At 43.9% G+C, this 18,861-nt stretch overlaps 2 protein-coding genes across 7 annotated transcripts in view; one reads left to right on the plus strand and one right to left on the minus strand.

Annotated features, from left to right (window-relative positions):
- The window catches only part of LOC128111919 (nuclear cap-binding protein subunit 2), a 30,845-nt gene extending 22,780 nt beyond the window's left edge, over positions 1-8,065 (plus strand). For all 3 annotated transcript variants that reach the window (XM_052740474.1, XM_052740472.1, XM_052740473.1), the window contains 3 exons: positions 3,688-3,869; positions 5,686-5,824; positions 6,281-8,065. In XM_052740474.1, the coding sequence (XP_052596434.1) occupies positions 3,820-3,869; positions 5,686-5,824; positions 6,281-6,352 (261 nt within the window). In that variant the 5' untranslated portion in view covers positions 3,688-3,819 and the 3' untranslated portion in view covers positions 6,353-8,065. The remainder of the gene's footprint in view (positions 1-3,687; positions 3,870-5,685; positions 5,825-6,280) is intronic.
- Positions 8,066-10,216: 2,151 nt separating this feature from the next.
- Positions 10,217-18,861, minus strand: part of Senp5 (SUMO specific peptidase 5) — a 39,914-nt gene continuing 31,269 nt past the window's right edge. For all 4 annotated transcript variants that reach the window (XM_052740463.1, XM_052740464.1, XM_052740467.1 and 1 more), the window contains 3 exons: positions 16,554-16,637; positions 14,671-14,721; positions 10,217-13,973 (listed from right to left, as the gene is read on the minus strand). In XM_052740463.1, coding sequence (XP_052596423.1) covers positions 13,863-13,973; positions 14,671-14,721; positions 16,554-16,637 — 246 coding nt within the window. In that variant the 3' untranslated portion in view covers positions 10,217-13,862. The remainder of the gene's footprint in view (positions 13,974-14,670; positions 14,722-16,553; positions 16,638-18,861) is intronic.

Below are 18,861 nucleotides of genomic sequence, written 5' to 3' on the forward strand. Positions count from 1 at the left end.
GACTAAGTTCAAATTCTGGCTATAACTCCTGTGTTTCACCTTAGGTGACTCAACTGTTTTTTCTCACATGTAAAATGGGAATGATGCATTAGAACCTACCACATATAGTTCTGATAATAATTAAATAAAACAACGTATATGTAGCTTTCTGACCTGCAGTCCTTTGAGCCTTCCCCGGGGCAGGCAGAATTACTATTTTCTTGTGTATAGCTGCATGTCTGACTTTTAAAACGGTGATGTGGAGGGCTACAGAAATGGCTCAGAGGTTAGCACAGGCTGTTCTTGAGGACTTGGATTTAGTCCCCAGCACCTACATGATGCCTCACAACCATCTCTAATGAATTCCAGGGGATCCGATCCCTATTCAGCTCTCTGAAGGCACTAGCCATGCACATGGTGCACAGACATAAAAGCAGGCAAAACACCAATACGCATAAAATAATAATAAACCTAACCCACAAAACCGTAGCTTGGAGATGGGCATGGTGATCCATGCATTTCGGGGAGGTGGTAGCATGAATATCGGGAGTTTGAGGCCAGACTGGGCTCTATGGTCCTATCTCAAAACATAAAACAAACCAATTGGGCTAATAGACATAGCTCAATAGGTAGAATATTTGCCTGGCATGCACACATGAAGCCCATGGGTAAATCTTGAGCTGTACATAAACCTAGAGTGGTGGTGAATGCCTGTGCTTACTGGAAGGTGGGGGCAGGGGGATCAGAAATTCAGTGTCATCGTGGTTGCATTGTAGGTTCAGTAAAGCCTGAGCTACATGAAACCCTGTCTCAAAAAACAAAAGAGCAAACAATAAAACAAAACAAGGGTCTAGAGAGATGGCTGAAGTAGTACTCTACCAGAGGACCCTAGTTCAGTCCCTAGTACACAGGTATCTCAGCCAGTTTCAGGGAATCCTATGCCTATGCGCGCGCGCGCGCGCGCGCACACACGCACACACACACACACACACACACACACACACACACACACACACACACACACGGGGGGGGGGGGGGGGGGGTGTAACTTGTTTTTTGTTTTTCAAGACAGGGTTTCTCTGTGTAATTTTGGTGCCTGTCCTGGATCTCGCTCTGTAGCCCAGGCTGGCCTCAAACTCACAGAGATCCGCCTGGCTCTGCCTCCCGAGTGCTGGGATTAAAGGTGTGTGCCACCACCGCCCGGCCGAGGGAATAACTTAAAAAGTAAACAAAACTACAGAGCTGGAGAGATGGGTCAGTGTTAAGAGCACATGCTACTCTTGCAAATGAGCCAGGTTTGGTTCCCAGTAGCCACACTACATGGGTTAGAACTGCTTGTAACTCCAGCTTCAGAGGATCCAACACCCTATTCTAGCCTCCAAAGCACTGCATTCACATGGATGTTCCCACACACAAACATACAGACATACATTTAAATTGACCCTTCATACTCTGTCTCTTCTTTCACTTTTCACTCCAACTTGGGATAGCTCAGAGGTTAAGAACACTTGCTGCTCTTGCAGAGCACCAGGGTTTGGTTCCCAGCAACCCCATGGTGGCTCACAACCATCTCTAACTGCAGTTCCAACTCCCTCTTCTGGCCTCCATGAGTACTACATGCAGGTGGTACATGTTCGTGTGTGTGTGTGTGTGTGTGTGTGTGTGTGTGTGTGTGTGTGTGTGTGCGCGCGCGCGCAGCGCGCGCGCGCGCGCGCAAAACACATTAAATAAAAATCTTTAAAAACAAAAAACCAACCAAACAAAACTCTAGCAGTTCCTAGTCCTGGAAGACTGAAGCCCCAACTGGAACAAGCCATGGGGAAGTAAGCCAGACTCTTTAGTTTCCTCTCAGTTTTTCCATGTTTCTCTAATCTATCACTAAATTTGCTCACATAAAACCTACTATTCTGGGCTGGAGGTTAGGAGCACTGGTTGCTCTTCCACTTCCCAAGTTCAATTCCCAACAACCACATGGTGACTCACAGCCATCTGTAATGAGATCTGGTGCCCTCTTCTGGTCTGCAGGCATACATGCAGGCAGAACACTGTATACATAATAAATACTGCTAGCCTGAGTTCTGTGCTACAAAGAATTCAGAAGTGATTAATGCACTCATATTCTCAGAATAAAGAGAACTGGATCAACATTTCCTAAGGACTGCTAAATGGAAAATGGAGTGTTTCTGAGTGAATGCCCTGAACATGAGTCTTCTCAGCTACTCTCCAGCTGGATTCCATCATATGGCTAATGTCTGGGCCCTCACACTAGGCTAAAAATGTCTGGTCGTTGGTGGGCCTGTTGACCACATCTGTATATCTGTGTCCTTTCCAGCGGGAATGCTAGAAAGCGCAGGGATGACACCTAAAATACTGTACTAGTTGAGTGTGGTGGCTCGTGTGTAATCACAGCATTCAGAGAGCTGAAGCAGGGTGTTGAAAGTTCAAGACTGGTCTAGGCTACAGTGTAAGGTCCTGGAGAAAAGAGAAACAAAGCTGGCGTGGGGTTGTTGTTCAGCATGCTAACCTGAGTCTGTTCCCCATAACCACAGTGATCAAACACCAGGTCTAGGCCACAGTGAACCACTGTGGCCCTGGAGGTTGTTGTATGGGCTGAAGCCCACTTGACTCCCATTCCTAGCTTTCTGGCTTCACCCTGTCTTTTAAAGAAAGTGAGTCTTGCTAGGCGGCGGTGGTGCACATCTTTAATCCCAGCACTGGGGAGGCAGAGCCAGGCGGATCTCTGTGAGTTCGAGGCCAGCCTGGTCTACAGAGCGAGATCCAGGACAGCCAGGATACACAGAGAAACCCTGTCTTGAAAAAAAAAAAAAGAAGAAGAAGAAGAAGAAAGAAAGAGTTCTCTTTCCATGCCACTCGTAGGGCAGTGTGGTATAGGAGGAGTTACATGCTCTGTTTCTCCACTAAAAGCAGGCTGTATTTTAGAACGGGAATACTTCCAGGCTGGTAGAGTTCTTGCCTAATGTGTCACATCTTGTGTTCAATCTCCAACGCCACCCAAAACCAATCCACACTTTAAAATATATTTTATTTATGTACATGAGCGTTTGCCTGAATGTACGTTTGTGCACCACATGCATGCCTGGTGACCAACCACAGAAGCCAGAAGAGGGCGTTGAATCCTCTAGCACTGGAATTAGACAGTCCTAAGCTGCCATGTGGGCAATGGGAATTGAGCAGTGTCCTCTGGAATAGTCATCTCTGCATCCACCCCAACCCCCAAACCCCCAAAACCACCTCTCATGGCATGGAAGAGTATGCTAGGAATCAGGGTGATGAGAGGCTTTAATTTCCAAATCAGAATGGGCTTCTTTATTATACTTAGGAATAGGACTTTAAGCAAGGCTCAAGTCTGTTGTTCATTTTATGTATGTGTAATGCTTGCGGAGGGCACAGGAAACTTGAATGGTTTCTCACCTCTCTCCTCTTTGAGGATTCGTTCTTGTCTCTGCTCTGTCTGTGTACTCCAGGCAAGGCTGGCCTCAAGCTTCAAGGAGAATCTCCTGTAGGAGTTCTGGGATTTCAGGTGCATGCCACCACATCCAGCTTCTCACTTGGGTTCCAGGGATCAAACTCAGGTTACCAGGCTTGCACAGCTGGTGCTTTTACCCGCTGAGCATTCAGTAGCCCTAGCTGTAAGCAGATCTCTTTTTAGGTTGTAATGTTTAACTTCGTCTCTATTTGAAATTCTAGGGTGACAACGAAGAACAAGAAAAATTACTGAAGAAAAGCTGTACACTATATGTTGGAAATCTTTCCTTTTATACAACTGAAGAACAGATTTATGAACTCTTCAGCAAAAGTGGTGACATAAAGAAGATCATCATGGGTCTGGATAAAATGAAGAAGACGGCATGTGGGTTCTGTTTTGTGGAGTATCCTTGGGGATCTGATGTAACTGTCGAACCAGGACAGGACACAAGAGCCGGAGGACCTGCCTTTTTCTTTTCCTTTTCTTTTCTTGAGACAGGGTCTCACTGTGTGGCCCTGGCTGACTGGAACTCTAGCCATCACTATAATCCCTATAGTTTCCTCTCAGTTCTTCCTATGAGTCATATTCTGTAAACTGTGAAACTGATACTGCGTTCTGTTCAGAAATTTTGTTCATAGATGAATCTTTAAGAAAAAGTGTCTAATCCCAGCACTTGGGAGACAAAGGCAGGTGGATTTCTGGGTTTGAGGCCAGCCTGGTCCACCTAGTGAGTTCTAGGACAGCCAAGGCTACACAGAGAAATCCTGTCTCGAAAAACCAAAAAGAGTTCTAGCCATGGTGACACACACCTTGGATCACTTTAATCCTGGCACTCAAGGTGGAGTCAGGTGGATCTCTGTGAGTTTGGACTCAGCTTGGTTTATATAATGAGTTCAGGACAGCTGGAGATACAGAACGTCTCCAAAGGGGAAAAAAAGGCATCATCTTATGTTGTTTAGCTCTCCACTCTTGGGATAAGCCTCCAGGCAGGTGGGGCCCTTGCCACCACAATTTCATGATAAGTGGACAAAAAGAAGCCTACTCTTGCTCACTGGTTTTGCTCTTTGTCGAGCATTCATGAAACAAGTCATTAAATGCCTACTGCTTGCTAGGCATTGTCTAGGTGTCAGGTGCTGGAATTTCACCAAAGGTTTCCCTATCTAAAGACAAGGAAAGACTCATTTAAAGCAGCAAGTCCAGGGGGCTGGAGAGATGGCTCAGAGGTTAAGAGCACTGACTGCTCTTCCAGAGGTCCTGAGTTCAATTCCCAGCAACCACATGGTGGCTCACAACCATCTGTAACGAGATCTGGTGCCCTCTTCTGGCCTGCAGGCACACATGCTGTATACATAATAAATAAATCTTTAAAAAAAAAAAAAAAGCAGCAAGTCCAGCTGTGAATTATAATTGCTTAAGTCAGTAATTAGGATTTTTTTAATTTACATATGTATAAGCATGTATATGTTTATGCATGTATATGAGTAAGATTTTTCTTTTTTGGTGGTGGTTCTTAAACTTTTTATTATATTTAACTTTTGATGTTAGTGCTTTGCCTGCATGTATGTCTGTGCACTGCGTGCATACCTGATACCCTCTGAGGTCCTAAGAAGGCATCAGATCTGGGAACTGGAGTTCTGTTGTAAACCACCACATAGGTTCTGGGAATCAAGCCCAGGTCCTCAGAAAAAGCAAGTGCTCTTAACCATCGAGCCGTCTCTCCGGCCACCACCACCACCACCACCACCCCTTTTGACATTGTTTTTGTTTTGAGACAGAATCTTGGTCTGTAGTCCAGGCTGGCCTCACTCTCACAGAAATCCCACTGCTTCAGCCTCCTGAGTGCTAGGATTATGGACATGAACCACTATGTCCAACTTTATCATTGTTCTGCATAAGAAGTTTGTGGTCGAATATTACATTGACCATATTTTTCTATTTGCAAATCAAAACATGGACCAAATAATTATTAGCAGATATACCTAGGAAATCATGACTGACTCAGGTCTGGACAAATGTCATTTACTTATCCTTTATGTGTCCCTAAGTGCTGTTAGAACAAGGCTGAACTGGCTTCTACAAAATGAGTTTCTTTGTTATTAGTCTGGTTGGGCTAGCTTTTCACTTAATTTTTTTTTAGCAACTCTGTATCGTTAGATGTGTTGCTTCCTGTCTCTTGTTTGAAGAAATGCTGGTGGTGTTCCTTAATACTTCCACTTAAGATACTATTCGAGAGCAGATGCGGAGAATGCCATGCGGTACATAAACGGAACTCGTCTGGATGACCGGCTCATCCGCACAGACTGGGATGCAGGCTTTAAGGAGGGCAGGCAGTATGGACGTGGACGATCTGGGGGTCAGGTATGCATCTGAGCTAATCTGCCTGGGGTTCCAGTTATAATACAGGTGCTCTGTCAATGTGTGGAAATCCTTTTCTGTGAGCTTGTGTTTGTTAGTTTTGATGGGGTTTTCCTGAGACAAGATCTTGGCCATGTAGCCAAACTGGCATCAAACTTGAGATCCTCCTGCCTCTGCCTCCTGAATGTTGAAATCACAGATGGGTGTGCACCAGGGCCAACGATAAGGAAATTTCAGACTCTGAAATATTCTGTACATTTCTTTAAGTGTTACTGAACTCATGCTAGGGGCCTTCCTCCTGCAACAAGGTCTGGAACTAAAGCAAAATGCACATCAATGAGTTTTACTGTAATCTTTATGCCCTGCTTGTTCGTGGACATCTGAAAGGGTTTAGCTATGCTGCCATGATTGTTGGTTATATCAACGGCCCATGGTGCTCTGTTGTTTGTTTTCAATTAGGTTCGAGATGAATATCGGGATGACTACGATGCTGGCAGAGGCGGCTATGGCAAATTGGTACAAAAACAGTGAGTGGAGAGAGCCCCGAGTACACAGCTCACTCTTGACTGTTGATGAGCATGACCCAAGGTTTGATCAGATCTCTGTTGCACTGGAAGCCACTTCCGGTTTTCTTCTGAAATATTAAAAGACAGAATCCAAAAGAATGCCTTTAATTCTGGTCTTATTAGGTTGATTTTCTGTTACTAGGTCAAAAACTGTAATCCTGGGCAACAGACTCGTTCTGTGCCAATTAAACTGTCAGCCGGAATCAACACTTCGTTTTAAGAACTGACTTTATAGCCGGGCGGTGGTGGCACATGCCTTTAATCCCAGCACTTGGGAGGCAGAGGCAGGTGGATCTCTGTGAGTTCGAGGCCAGCCTGGTCTACAGAGTGAGTTCCAGGACAGGCTCCAAAAGCTACACAGAGAAACCCTGTTCAAAAAACAAGACAAAAAAAAAAAAAAAGAATTGACTTTACAAGTAGTCTGGTAGTCTTCATGGGAAGTGATGTCATTTTTTACACTTTAGGTTTGCATGTGTATTGCTGAGATTTTCCTATAGTCTGTAGCCTTGCTCTAAATTAGGAACAGGTACTTGTCAACTGGATTTGCTTTTTATATTTCAATATGGCTGGCACAAAAGTCAGCCTTAATTAAGGTCCTAGGCTGCTACCTGCTTCTGTGCTTTATATTATCAGGACAGTATCAGGACTTGAAGAGTGGTCACTAAACACATTCCTCAAAAGATACAAATGTTTCACTGACAGTTTAAAACAAAACAAGAAACAACAGAAAACGCAGAAACAAACAAAAACCTCCAAGGACTTTGTTAGACAGAGAGCCTCTGTTATCCTAAGAAGTCGGGGAAGACACTTGTCAGTGGGGAATGGAATGAAAGTTCAAACATTGCCTGGACATGGAAGCTGCGATTGGGCCATTGGATTATTTTTTCCTATTTTCAAAATGACTTGGACTAGAATGGGCTTTTAAAGGGGGCTTCAGCCAGGCCTATAATCCTGGCTACTTGGGAGGCTGAAGCAAGAGAATCAAAAGTTCAAGGCCAGCTGGGGCACCTTTGAGTCTGCCTCAAAATAGGAACAGAAAAGGGGTGGGGGAGGTGGGTGGGTGGGGGGGCACAGTGGTTAGGTACTTATGTGAGTGGTTCTGGGTTTAGGACTGCCTAAACAATAAAAGAGTTTGAAAACTGGTAGTGTTTAACAACAGAAAGCCTCCTCCAGGAAATGTCTGTTGTAACTGGTACACATCCTTCAGTCTGTTTTCTTATTTTCCCTCAAATTGTGCTTGCTGAGGCCCGTGCATTAACAGTATGCTGGAGGTCTCCACAGAGAGAGTCTAGAGGATTTTGCATTTTCTTTCTAATACTACATATGAGTAATTTTTCAAGATACAAAAAAAAAGGAAATCTCTTCATCTGTTACTTTACTAAAGCATCTTCTAATTCTCACTAGTTTTTCAAAGTTGGGGCAGAACATCTTTGAGGCTGAATTAAGTGTGATTTTCTTGGAGCTGTAACTACTGTAATGGAACAGCTTAGGAAGCTCATTTGCAAACACTTAATGAGGAGACACTTGAGTTTTAAAATAAAGGTTTTTGTACTGTAGTTTGAACTGTTTATCATATTCTTTTGTAGTAAAATATAACTCAGATTTCTATAATCTTGTGACCCAAAACAGTGGGAATTTTATCTTCTGTAACAAGTTTCAATAAATTTAGACCAACTTATTCTGTGTATATTTCCTTGCCTATAAAAAAGGATGTTTTGATGCCCTGTACCCTGGGAGAGGTAATGTACAAAACTCGTATGTCCATTTCAGTCTGACATTTGTAACTACGATGGCAGAGCATGAGAGGAAGTGTGGGTCCCCTGTGAAGACAAAGACGCACCAAGCAGCTACTGAAGGAGGAGGGCAGAGAGGCCAGTTTTCCCAGGATGTAGACTCTAGATGATGGGACAGGAAGGAGATGGGGCTGAATTAAGAGGATGTTTCTTGGGCTTGAGGATGCTAATTTTGACAGTCTTTTTCTATTACATCCCGTGCTGTAGGGTTTCTATTGCTGTAAAGAGACACCATGACCACCGCAACTCTTACAAAGGAAAACGTTTAATGAAGTGGCTTACAGTTTCAGGGGTTTAGTTCATTATCATCATGGTGGGACATGCAGGCAGACATGGTGCTGGAGAAGTAGCTGAGAGTTCTGTATCTTGACCCGTAGGCAGCAGGAATCTGTGTTCCACACTGGGTATACCTTAGGCATAGGAGACCTCAAAGCCCACCCCCACAGTGACACACTTCCTCCAACAAGGCCACACCCACTCCAACAAAGCCACACCTCCTAAGCCACTCCCTATGGGGACCATTTTCTTTAAACCACCACACCCCTCTTTCCTACTGCGGATACAGTATCTGAACTACATCCCATTTTAATCAAAGAAAGTGAGCTCTCAGAAATGTATGCTGAGATGGGTGTGGTGACACATGCCTGTAATCCTAATTCTTGGGAAGGTGAGGGAAAAGACTAGCCAAGGTTACACAGCAAAAACCTATCTCAACATCCCATTTTAATCAAAGAAAGTGAGCTCTCAGAAATGTATGCTGAGATGGGTGTGGTGACACATGCCTGTAATCCTAATTCTTGGGAAGGTGAGGGAAAAAACTAGCCAAGGTTACACAGCAAAAACCTATCTCAAAAGGCAAAGCCCATCTCTAGCCCCAACAGCAACAAAACTACAAAGAACTTACAGTCCACAGAGACAGGTAGGCTGCAGTGTGTGAGTGAAGAGCAGAGCAGCCGTCCTGAGACCTGAAAGTCAATAGCTTCCTATGCACTGTAAACTGAGGTATAAACTTGAGACTTGGATTAGAGCTGTTACCCAATATGGTGGCAGAACACCGCAGGTGGCTATTTAAAAATCATACAGTGGTGGCTGAAGCAATGGCTCAGTGGCACCTGCTGTCTGCCAGAGGACCTGGGTTCACTTCCCAGCACTGATGTGGTGGCTCACAACTCTATGTAACTCTAGTTTCATGGGATCCAATGCCCCCCATGAGTACCGACTACATAAGCTATGGTACAGTTATGTGCAGGCAGAACACTCATAAGTAAACTGTAATGACTGTTAGCCAGATGTGGTGGTGCACATCTTTAGTCCCAGCTCTAGGGATTACTGGAAGGCAGAGGTAGGTGAGTCTAGAAAATTGAGTTCCAGGACAGCCAAGGCTACACAAAAACCTTGTCTCGAAAAACCAAAATAAATAAATAAATGATTGTTGTGATTCTTTGTTGTTTTGAGACAATATCTCTCTAGGTAGTCCTGGCTAGCCTGCAAGTCACTATGTAGACCAGGCTGGCCTCGAACTCAGAGGTCCTCCTGCCTCTGCCTCCTGGGTGCTGGGATTAAAGGCGTGCGCCATCACACATTGTAAATAAAAAGAATAAAATTAGCTGGGGAGTGGTAGCACATGCCAAAGGCAAGTGTGTCTCTGTGAGTTCGAGGCCAGCCTGGTCTACAAAGCAAGTTCTAGGACATCCAGGGCTGTTACACAGAGGAACCTTATCTTGAAAAACCAAAAATGAAAAGGAAAAAAAAAAAAAAGGAGAGAGAGAGAGAGAGAGAGAATTTGAAGCCTGAGTTTTCAGTCACACCAAGCACATTTTCTGTACTCGGCAGCTGCATGTTGGCAAGTAGCCATGGTATCAGATAAACTAGGACACATCCATCCAGGAAGGCGCTCCAGCTGCAGTGCCCAGCTCAATGGCTAGAGCTAGGTAGGGCTTACGATGGTCACTGTTCTTCAGTGAGCCTTGTTACCACTGGAATGACTCTAAGAAATACTATCCACCAAGCATTACATGTTATTCAACACAAGAACGCATGTTTATAAAGGCATTTAGTTTATTTTTCAAAAAAATAGTTTGCTAGAAGGGTTGAGTACTGACTGTAATTTTACATGATCATAATCTTTCAAGTGAACAACTTGTCTAGGTCTGCTTTTGTAACCCCAAATACAATAGCACTTCTTAGATGCTATTCCCCAGATCTTAGATATCTACCAGCCAGGAGGCAGAGCCTAGCACACAGCAGAAGTATGCGCTGTATAACTTGATTAACCTGGTCTCTTAATGAAGCAGAGCAGATAATCAGTGTATTTGAAGTACAGTATTAGCTCACTGTTTCTGACCCCGACCCACTCAGACCCCCGACTGCTTCTCATGCATGGACGAAGCAGTCCACAACTGCAGAGAAAAGGGATAACTCCCATTCGGCAAGTCCTGGCTGTGTCCCCAGTTAGGTCTGTTATTGTCGTATTCCAAAGATAAACTCAAGATGACCATGTTATTCATATTCAATAGTAAACAGTACAGTGCAAAGTCAAACCGCACTGTGAAGTTATTGGCAGCAACTGCTCTTCCTTCCTTGAGCAGCCAACTGAAAGTTAATTCTCATGATGCCTAAGGAAACTAAAAGATGAATTAAACCTATATTCATTACTAGAAATTTAACAAAAGGAAAGACCACTGGACAGAAGCAACCACAGCCAGGTAAGTCTGCCGTGAGGATTGGGCAGCTTATGAAGGCTCATCCTATATGAATAGCTCTAAGTCTGTGCAGGGTTTACATTCATCCCAGTGACACAGTCTGCCTACTTTATGGGATCAACAGTTCGGTGCCAAGCCAGTGACAGAAAGCATTCCTGCAAACACCAAGACAAAAAATTACAACCTAAGACTTGAAAGCTAAACAGAAGTTTACATGTAGTCGCAAGAAGAGAGAGCGCAACTATGTATTCTGAAACCAAGCCTCACTAATGACAGAAAGACTTAGAACATACTCAAAACATCCAGCATTTAGGCTAAAGCAAGCTGAGCAGTACACCAGACGGTGCCCTATCATGTTAGAAGGAAGAGTAACTGACTGGACCTGGACAGCTGAGTTCCTGCATGCCTCAGTGCTGATATGACCATTTCTCAGTCGGGAGAAGAGGCCACTCAGGCTCTGGGCATTAAGATTCTCCTAGGATTGAAAATGCTAGTGCACCCATGTAATCCAAACATCAGGGAGGCTGAGGCAGAAGGACTGGAAATTTGAGGCCAGGCTGGGCTAAACAAAGACCCTGTTTCAACAAGATTCTCAAAGGAATACAACTGTAACTTCTCCTGATGGGTCTGTTATTGGGGAAGTGAGATAGATACTTCCTCACTCAAGACATTGAGTCCATCATCTCATTGCTGGCTATTTCAGTATAGGCACAGCAACGAAAACCCATGCTGTATCTCGGATATAAGTTTTGAAGATGCTCATGTTGGTGTAATTATGTCTGAAAGTCTTAGACCACATCTTTAGCTGGGCATGGTGACACAAACCTATAATCCTAGCACCTGGGAGAGAACTGGGAATTCGAGGTCATCTTCAGCTACCATAATGAGTTTGAGGCTAGCCTGACATTGAGACCCTGTTTCCCAAACCCCTTCCCTAGGAGATCTTCAAGCAGTCTGGCCTGCAGGGCTGGCCTGTAATTCCAGCTACTCAGGTGTCAGGGGTGTAGACGAGGCCAGGCTCAGGCACAGAGTGAATTCAAAACCAACAGGACAACTTCATGAGACCATGTCTCAAAATACAAAAGCACAAAGAGGGCTAAGGTGGCAGCTCAGTGGCAGAGCACCTGCCTCGCACACAGACGACGCTGGTTCAATCCCCAGTTCTACAGGAATGGAAGAGACGTCTCCCCTTCTAACTTCATCTTCCCCAGTGGTGATCACCTTACCTGTGACAAAGTACCTCTACTCTCAGGCTCTTTAATAACCTGAAGCACAAGAAACACTGACTGGTTTTATGCTAAGGACTTTGGAGTCTGGATGACTAAGGAGAGGAGAGTGCCAGGGCCACTGCCCAGTGTCCATGCTGTGGCAGGGAATCGTGCACGTAAACTTCAGTTTGATTCAGCCCTTACCTGTGGCAGTAAGCCCTGCTCAGCCATTTCACCTGTTCTGTTTTTCAAACGGCTCATGCCTAACTAGGCAGTTACCTTCTGCCATTTACTTGTAGTTTTCTGCACAAGTTTATTGCTCTCCCTCCTTCAATTCAGAAAAAACTGACTGGTTAGGCTTAATATGCATCTTACTTATTTTCTTGAAAACGTGTCACAAAAGACCAGATTAAAGACACAGGATCTACCACTTTCTTCCTAATCCACAGAACAGGCTACTCTACAGCCGTCCCCAGGGGACGGAGTTAAATAAACGGAGTTCTTGAGTACAGGATTCAGACTATTCTTGCAGAAGCTAAAGACCCCTCAAGATACTGGGCCACCAGAGAAGACTGGAGAAAAACATTCCTCGTGTGCTCTCTCCCCAGAGACCTCCTCCGTGTTGCCCTCTCTTCTCCCACCATCTGCAGAAGAACTCAGCTAGTCTTCTACTGTGACTGTTTGTATTTCAGATACCTTCAAGTAGAACCATTCCTGTAAATCTTAAATACCTTGGAGTGCATGGGAGGCAACAAAGAGAAGTGAGAACTAGCAAATTACTTCTATGAAAAGCCAAATTCTCGTTTATGAGTTTGATGGATGCTAAGGGTTTGTTTTTTTTTTCCACAAGTCAAACCCAGGAAAAAAATCCAAGAAAATTCAGTGTCCCAAGAAAAGCCTTTATGAGATTTAATCCATGTATTATAATCCTAAGACCAAAATGGAAACCTTATTGTAGAGTGTATTGGTATGTACCTATATTACCAGCCCTGGGGAGACAGAGACAGGATTAGCTTGAGTTTGAGTCCAGCCTAGCTACTGTGAGTTCCAGGACAGCTTGGGCTACATAGTGAGACCTTGTCTCAAAACAACAAAACAAAACGAAAGAAACCTTTAAATTAACTGGCCTTCAAGGACGCTGCTTTTTTTTCCTCTCATACCTTAATTCTTCTCAAATCAGCACTGTGCCTGCAAGCACTGTGTCCCTAAGCAGAACAGCCCTCTCACCCTCGAAAGGAATGCATCTCATGCTCAGAGACTCGTCTGAGGGACATCAGGAAAAGTGCTGCTGGTATACGTAAAACATGACTGGCTTTTTCACAACCACTCTGTGCTCCCCTTTATGCCATAGGGAACATCTATTTTGAGCTACACTGCATCAAAAACATCCTGCAGTTTTAAGTTCTGGGGTTAAATTTTAAACCTGTATTCAGTTCACATCTAACTATGTTTCAAAAGCGGCACCAAATCTACTAGGCTTTTTTTAATACTCTTTACTGCATGCTCTGTCTATATGCATGCGTTTGGATAATAAATATTAAATATGGGAGGGATGTATGGAATCCATAAAGTTAAAATGAAACTAAACTGAACATTAAAAAAAGTACATGATAGCAGGAGAAATGAAGAAGGGCAAAAATAAATTTGAGGTAACAATAGTGGCCCAATACCACCAATCTGAAAGATCTGTAAAAATTCAGTAAGTGTTTGGAGATTCAAGTAACAAACTCTCTGCTCCAACATGGCCAGCCTTTTGGAGTCCCTGCTGAGTCTCAGTCCAGGAGCCGGCACTCACACAGCTCCTTATAGATCCTCTTCCGTACTCGAGGCATGTCTTCTTGAGAAAACTGGAAAGGCTGCTCTAAGGCGAGGCACTTGCAGTACTGGAAAAAAAAAAAAAAAAAAAAAAATGTCCTCCGTCCCAGAGACAGCTGGGTGGCAGGTGTGGCTGTGCTCCCTCCCCGCCACTGCCTTGTGGACACACACACCCCTAACAGTCTAAGGCTGCAGAGTAATGTTTTTGGTTCTTGGAAAATCATGTTGTTGTTTTTCAAGATGGTTTTTCTGTGTAACAGCCCAGGCTGTCCTGGAACTTGCTGTGTAGACCAGGCTGGCCTCACAGAGCTCTGCCGCCGAGTGCTGGGATTAGGGTTAAGCCGCTAAACTCAACCTGAGAATCAGATGAGAGTCAGCTCTCCAGGCCCGCGTACAGCTGGGCATCCTTCCACCCTGCCTGAGTGCAGTGTGCCGGGTCTGCACTTGGACCTCCCAGGGAAACAAAGTGCAAACTTGAGTTTCCTTATGAGGGTGTGAGGTGTACAGTGGGGCTATCTCCCAAGGTTGTAAAGCTGAGTTCATATATTTTCCCATAAACACATGTACTTCTCTGTCGCTGATTACTAAGGCCCGGGGTCGGGGGGGGGGGGGGGGGGGGGGGGGGCAGTTCTTCCTAATGATTTCATCCGCAAATACAGCCACAACAAAGGGAAGGGATGCCTTCCCTAATACTGTATACACACAGGACTACCATTCTCTCAGAACAAAACAACCAATTCACACACAGTAAACAACAGTATTTACCTGGAGCACAAAGACTCCACAGTCACTGTCATTTTTCTGTTGTGGAATACACTGAAGAGAAAAATAAGATGGTCATTAACATATATCAAGTATCTCTTCACATAAGAAAACTGTTTCCATGGGGAAATGAACAAGAGATGGGAAAACTCGCTCTCTCCCAGATAGCTGGTCTATATCTCCACTATCCAAATACCTTAATAAGGGAGGCCTATGGCCACATGAAAAGATCTTTCAAGTGGCCACCATAATTTAAATGTGGGAAACGAGAAAACCAAATTTTAAAATCATTTTAAAGACCTAGCTAATTAGCTGTGCTATCAATTCAATGTGGATCCAGGAGCACATGCTGGGACACCGACTTTCATCCCTCTGGGTAGAGATACAATGTAACCTCTGCTGCCAGCTAGAGACCCAATGTAACCTCTGCTGCAAGCATCCCCCACAGCCGTGACAGACTGTACTCTCAGACTGTGGGCCACGGGAAGACCTTTCTCCCTTATCTGACAAGTATGTTGTCACAGCAATGAAAAAAATTACCTAATAAAGTTCTCTGTAGTCTTAACCTTTCACCTCAGATTATATAATTGTCTGTTTTATTCTTTGAAGTAAATCATAAAGGCAAAGAGTGTGTTTCCAAAAGAACCGGTTACTGTATCGAAGGCAGGAATATGAAAGACTCTGGAGGGATGTAGTATACCTAGCCGAGCTGAATGTGTAAATCAGACAGTTTTTTAAAAATAAAACTCTACAAGTTCATTTCTCATGTAAATTATTAGAAACAAAAAACTATGGCTCAGTTTTAAAGTTTAGTATTTGACTCAGTTCAAAGATGAACTAATCTTCATCTTTTGAGCTTGGGATCAACATTTGTCAAGACCCTGCCTCTAAAACTGGGCCAATAACCTAGACAGACCTGAGTTCAAGGACCTACCTCTAAAAATAGTTCCAATATCCAGTTTTCTTGTCTATAAAATAAAGAGGCTTCCTAGCCCTAAAGAACTGCCCACCACACAGGCTGTAAGGATCACATGAGATCATCACAAGGAAAAACTGAGGGGCTCCGTTTGCCTCAGCACTCTGCTCCACGTAGAGCTGCTTTACTGTCTACGGGCCAGTGTGGTGGTATTGTGTTCCCCAAAATATTGTGCACGCTAATAAACTTATTATGCCTTTAATCCAGAAAGTGAGCCTTTAATCCCAGGGAGTGATGGCAGAAAGCAAAAAGATATATAAGGTGTGAGGACCGGGGAACTAGAAGCATTTGGCTGGTTAAGCTTTCAGGCTTTTGAGCAGCAGTTCAGCTGAGATCCATTTGGATGAGGACTCAGAGACTTCTAGTCTGAGGAAACAGGATCAGCTGAGGAACTGGCAAGGTGAGGTAGCTGTGGCTTGTTCTGCTTCTCTGATTTTCCAGCATTCACCCCAGTAACTGGCCTCAGGTTTGATTTTATTAATAAGAACCTTTAAGATTCCTGCTACAGGCAAGACAAAATTGGGTCTTAACTACATTCTTGGAAAGTACCCATCCTGGTCCCTTTGTGGGCAAAATTGTCATTTTAGCGCCATGTCTGAGTCTTTATGTATCCCATGGAAACATAACTACAAGGCAAGGTGTGACCCCTCCCTCCGAAATGCTGTTTTCCATAGAGTACCACTCAATTACTAACTACACCAAGGATGACATGATTTATGCTACCTGTTCTCAGCAAGTACTGGGAAACTGAGCCTCACGATGATTAAGTACTAAATAAGCTTTATTCTGAGTTGCCGGAATCTCCTGGAGGCTCTTGGTCCCCAGGCTTCAGATCTCTCAGCAGGCACCCACACTTGGGTCACTGCCCCCCCATGCACATGCTGGGGTTTCATTTCTATCACGCTCTTACCTTTGTAACAGCAGTCTGCCAACCCTGAAGAAATTCAGGTCTGTTTTTTTCTCTGGCTTCAGTCAGCAAATACTTTCTTATATTCTGGTTAAAAAGAAACCACAACACATATCTTGTGTTCCAATAGTTGGTGATAACATGGAAACTGCCCACCACCAGACAGAAACCAAGGTGGAGGCTACAGTCTCCAGCTACGTGACACCTGTATTCAAGTTTCCACTCAGCCTGTACTGAAGTAGGCACTCAAGACTTGGACACTGTATTAGCACATTTTATGAGGGTCAACTTGCTACATCTCAAACCTTGTCTTATATCTAAAGACAGAAGAAAAACATGCTGAAATCATTAATAATGAAAGTGAAATGAACATTCCAGCTCTCGTCTATTTCTTTTTTCTTTTTTTCTAATGTGCATCGTTGTTTTGGCTGCATGTCTGTCTGTGTGAGGGTGTCGGGTCCCCTGGAACTGGAGTTACAGACATTACAGACAGTTGTGAGCTGTCATGTGGTTGCCGGGAATTGAACCCGGGTCCTCTAGAAGAGCAGCCAGTGTTCTTAACCCCTGAGTCATCTCTCCAGCCCCTCTCTTATGTCTTTCTCAGGCCGTTTCCCAACCCTTACTCATTTGTAGAGATGCAGTTAGTATCACAAACATTTCTCCAGGTCTACCACTTGTCTGTAAACTTTATGAACCGCGGGCCATGTGTATGGTAAGCCTGTACTCTACCACGGAGCTATAACTCCAAATCTGACATAGACACAGATTTTGTGATCCAGTTAAATTTACCAAGTGGTTTCTTGTTTTCTTCTTCTTTTGTGTAAGAAGGCCTTCCCTGCTCCATGAATGAATAAAACATTTTCTATATTTTACCCAAGATTTCATGCTTTTTTTTCTTTTGAGATAGGGTCTCACTGTGTAGCCCTGGCTGAACTGGAACTTAAATCCATTTGTATCTGTCTCCTGAATGCTGGGGTTAAAGGCTGGCCCACCATGCCCAGCTTGTGCATGTTCTATCTGTTCTTATAAACAGTACAATGCAAGCCTCTGTAACTTTTCCAAATAGCAGCTAGTTTTCCCAGGGCCATAACTGAAAAATTGGTCTTTTCTCAATTTTACCACATATTAATTCTACACACAGACACACTTTTATTTGTGGATTCTTGATGGTAGATGTTCCAAACAATCTATGCCCCTAAGCCAATATAAGTAACATTTTAATTTTAAAAATTTGATAACATGCTCTGACATCTACTAGATGAGTCTCCTTCACTGTTCCAGTTCCAGCTCACGCACATGAATTTTAGAAGCTCATCAGGCCTCTCAAAGTTCTGTTAATGGGCTGGGGATGTAGCTCAGTGAAGTGCTTGCCTAGCATGCATAGAGCTCTGGATTCAATTCAGCACCATATAAGCCAGATGTGGTGACACACACCAAACATCTCAGCATTTGGGTAGTAAGGGCAGAACCAGGCGTTCAAAGATATCCTTGGCACATAGCAAGCTGAAGGCCAGCCTGGGCTATATTCGACCTCATCTCAACACCAAGCATGATATTGTATACTTATAATCCCAGGACTTGGGAGGCTGAGGGCAGGGTGATCATATGTTTGGTACTAGCATGGGCTACACAGCAGTCCTTCTCTGAATAAAACAAAACAAAATCTTGGGGAATTGATGAGATGAAAATTGCTAGAAGTTAGTTTGGTAAAAATGGATCTCTTTTTAATACTGAGGCTGCCTGTTTCTCGAGCTACTCAGATTTCCTCCAAATAATAAGCTTTAAATTCTTCACCCTAGAGGCTTTGTACATTCCTTACTGCAGAATACCCCAGATGATGGGCTCCAATACTTTAGTAATACAACCTGCTTCTTTTTGGTTTTCCAAGACAGGATTTCTCTGTGTAGTCCTAGTTGGCCTCGAACTTAGAGATCTACCTGCCTCTGCCTCCCGAGTGCTGGGATTAAAGTCGTGTGCCACCACCACCCAGCATCAGGCATACTTTTCTAACTGGTTCTTCATTAGGCAGAAAACCCAGGAAAGCTGATTTTTGTGATTCCCCACCTTGTTGCACTCGTACTGATATTAGCTGGACTCCACAGGGTGTGGTGCCACACCACTACAATTCCCATTTGGGGAGTAGACACAAAACCAGCAAGAGTTCAAGGTCATCTGACCAGTTCTGAGACCAACATGGGCTATGCCAGATCATGTCTTTACCTGAACTCTAATATTTTGTTCCAGAATAACAGTTATTTTGAAGATCTAAGACAATCTTAGCTCTAAAAGAAAGAAGAAAAAATAATTTCTA

Source organism: Peromyscus californicus, unplaced genomic scaffold (assembly GCF_007827085.1).
Source record: "Peromyscus californicus insignis strain IS unplaced genomic scaffold, ASM782708v3 Scaffold_16__1_contigs__length_79575227, whole genome shotgun sequence".
Classification (NCBI taxonomy): domain Eukaryota; kingdom Metazoa; phylum Chordata; class Mammalia; order Rodentia; family Cricetidae; genus Peromyscus; species Peromyscus californicus.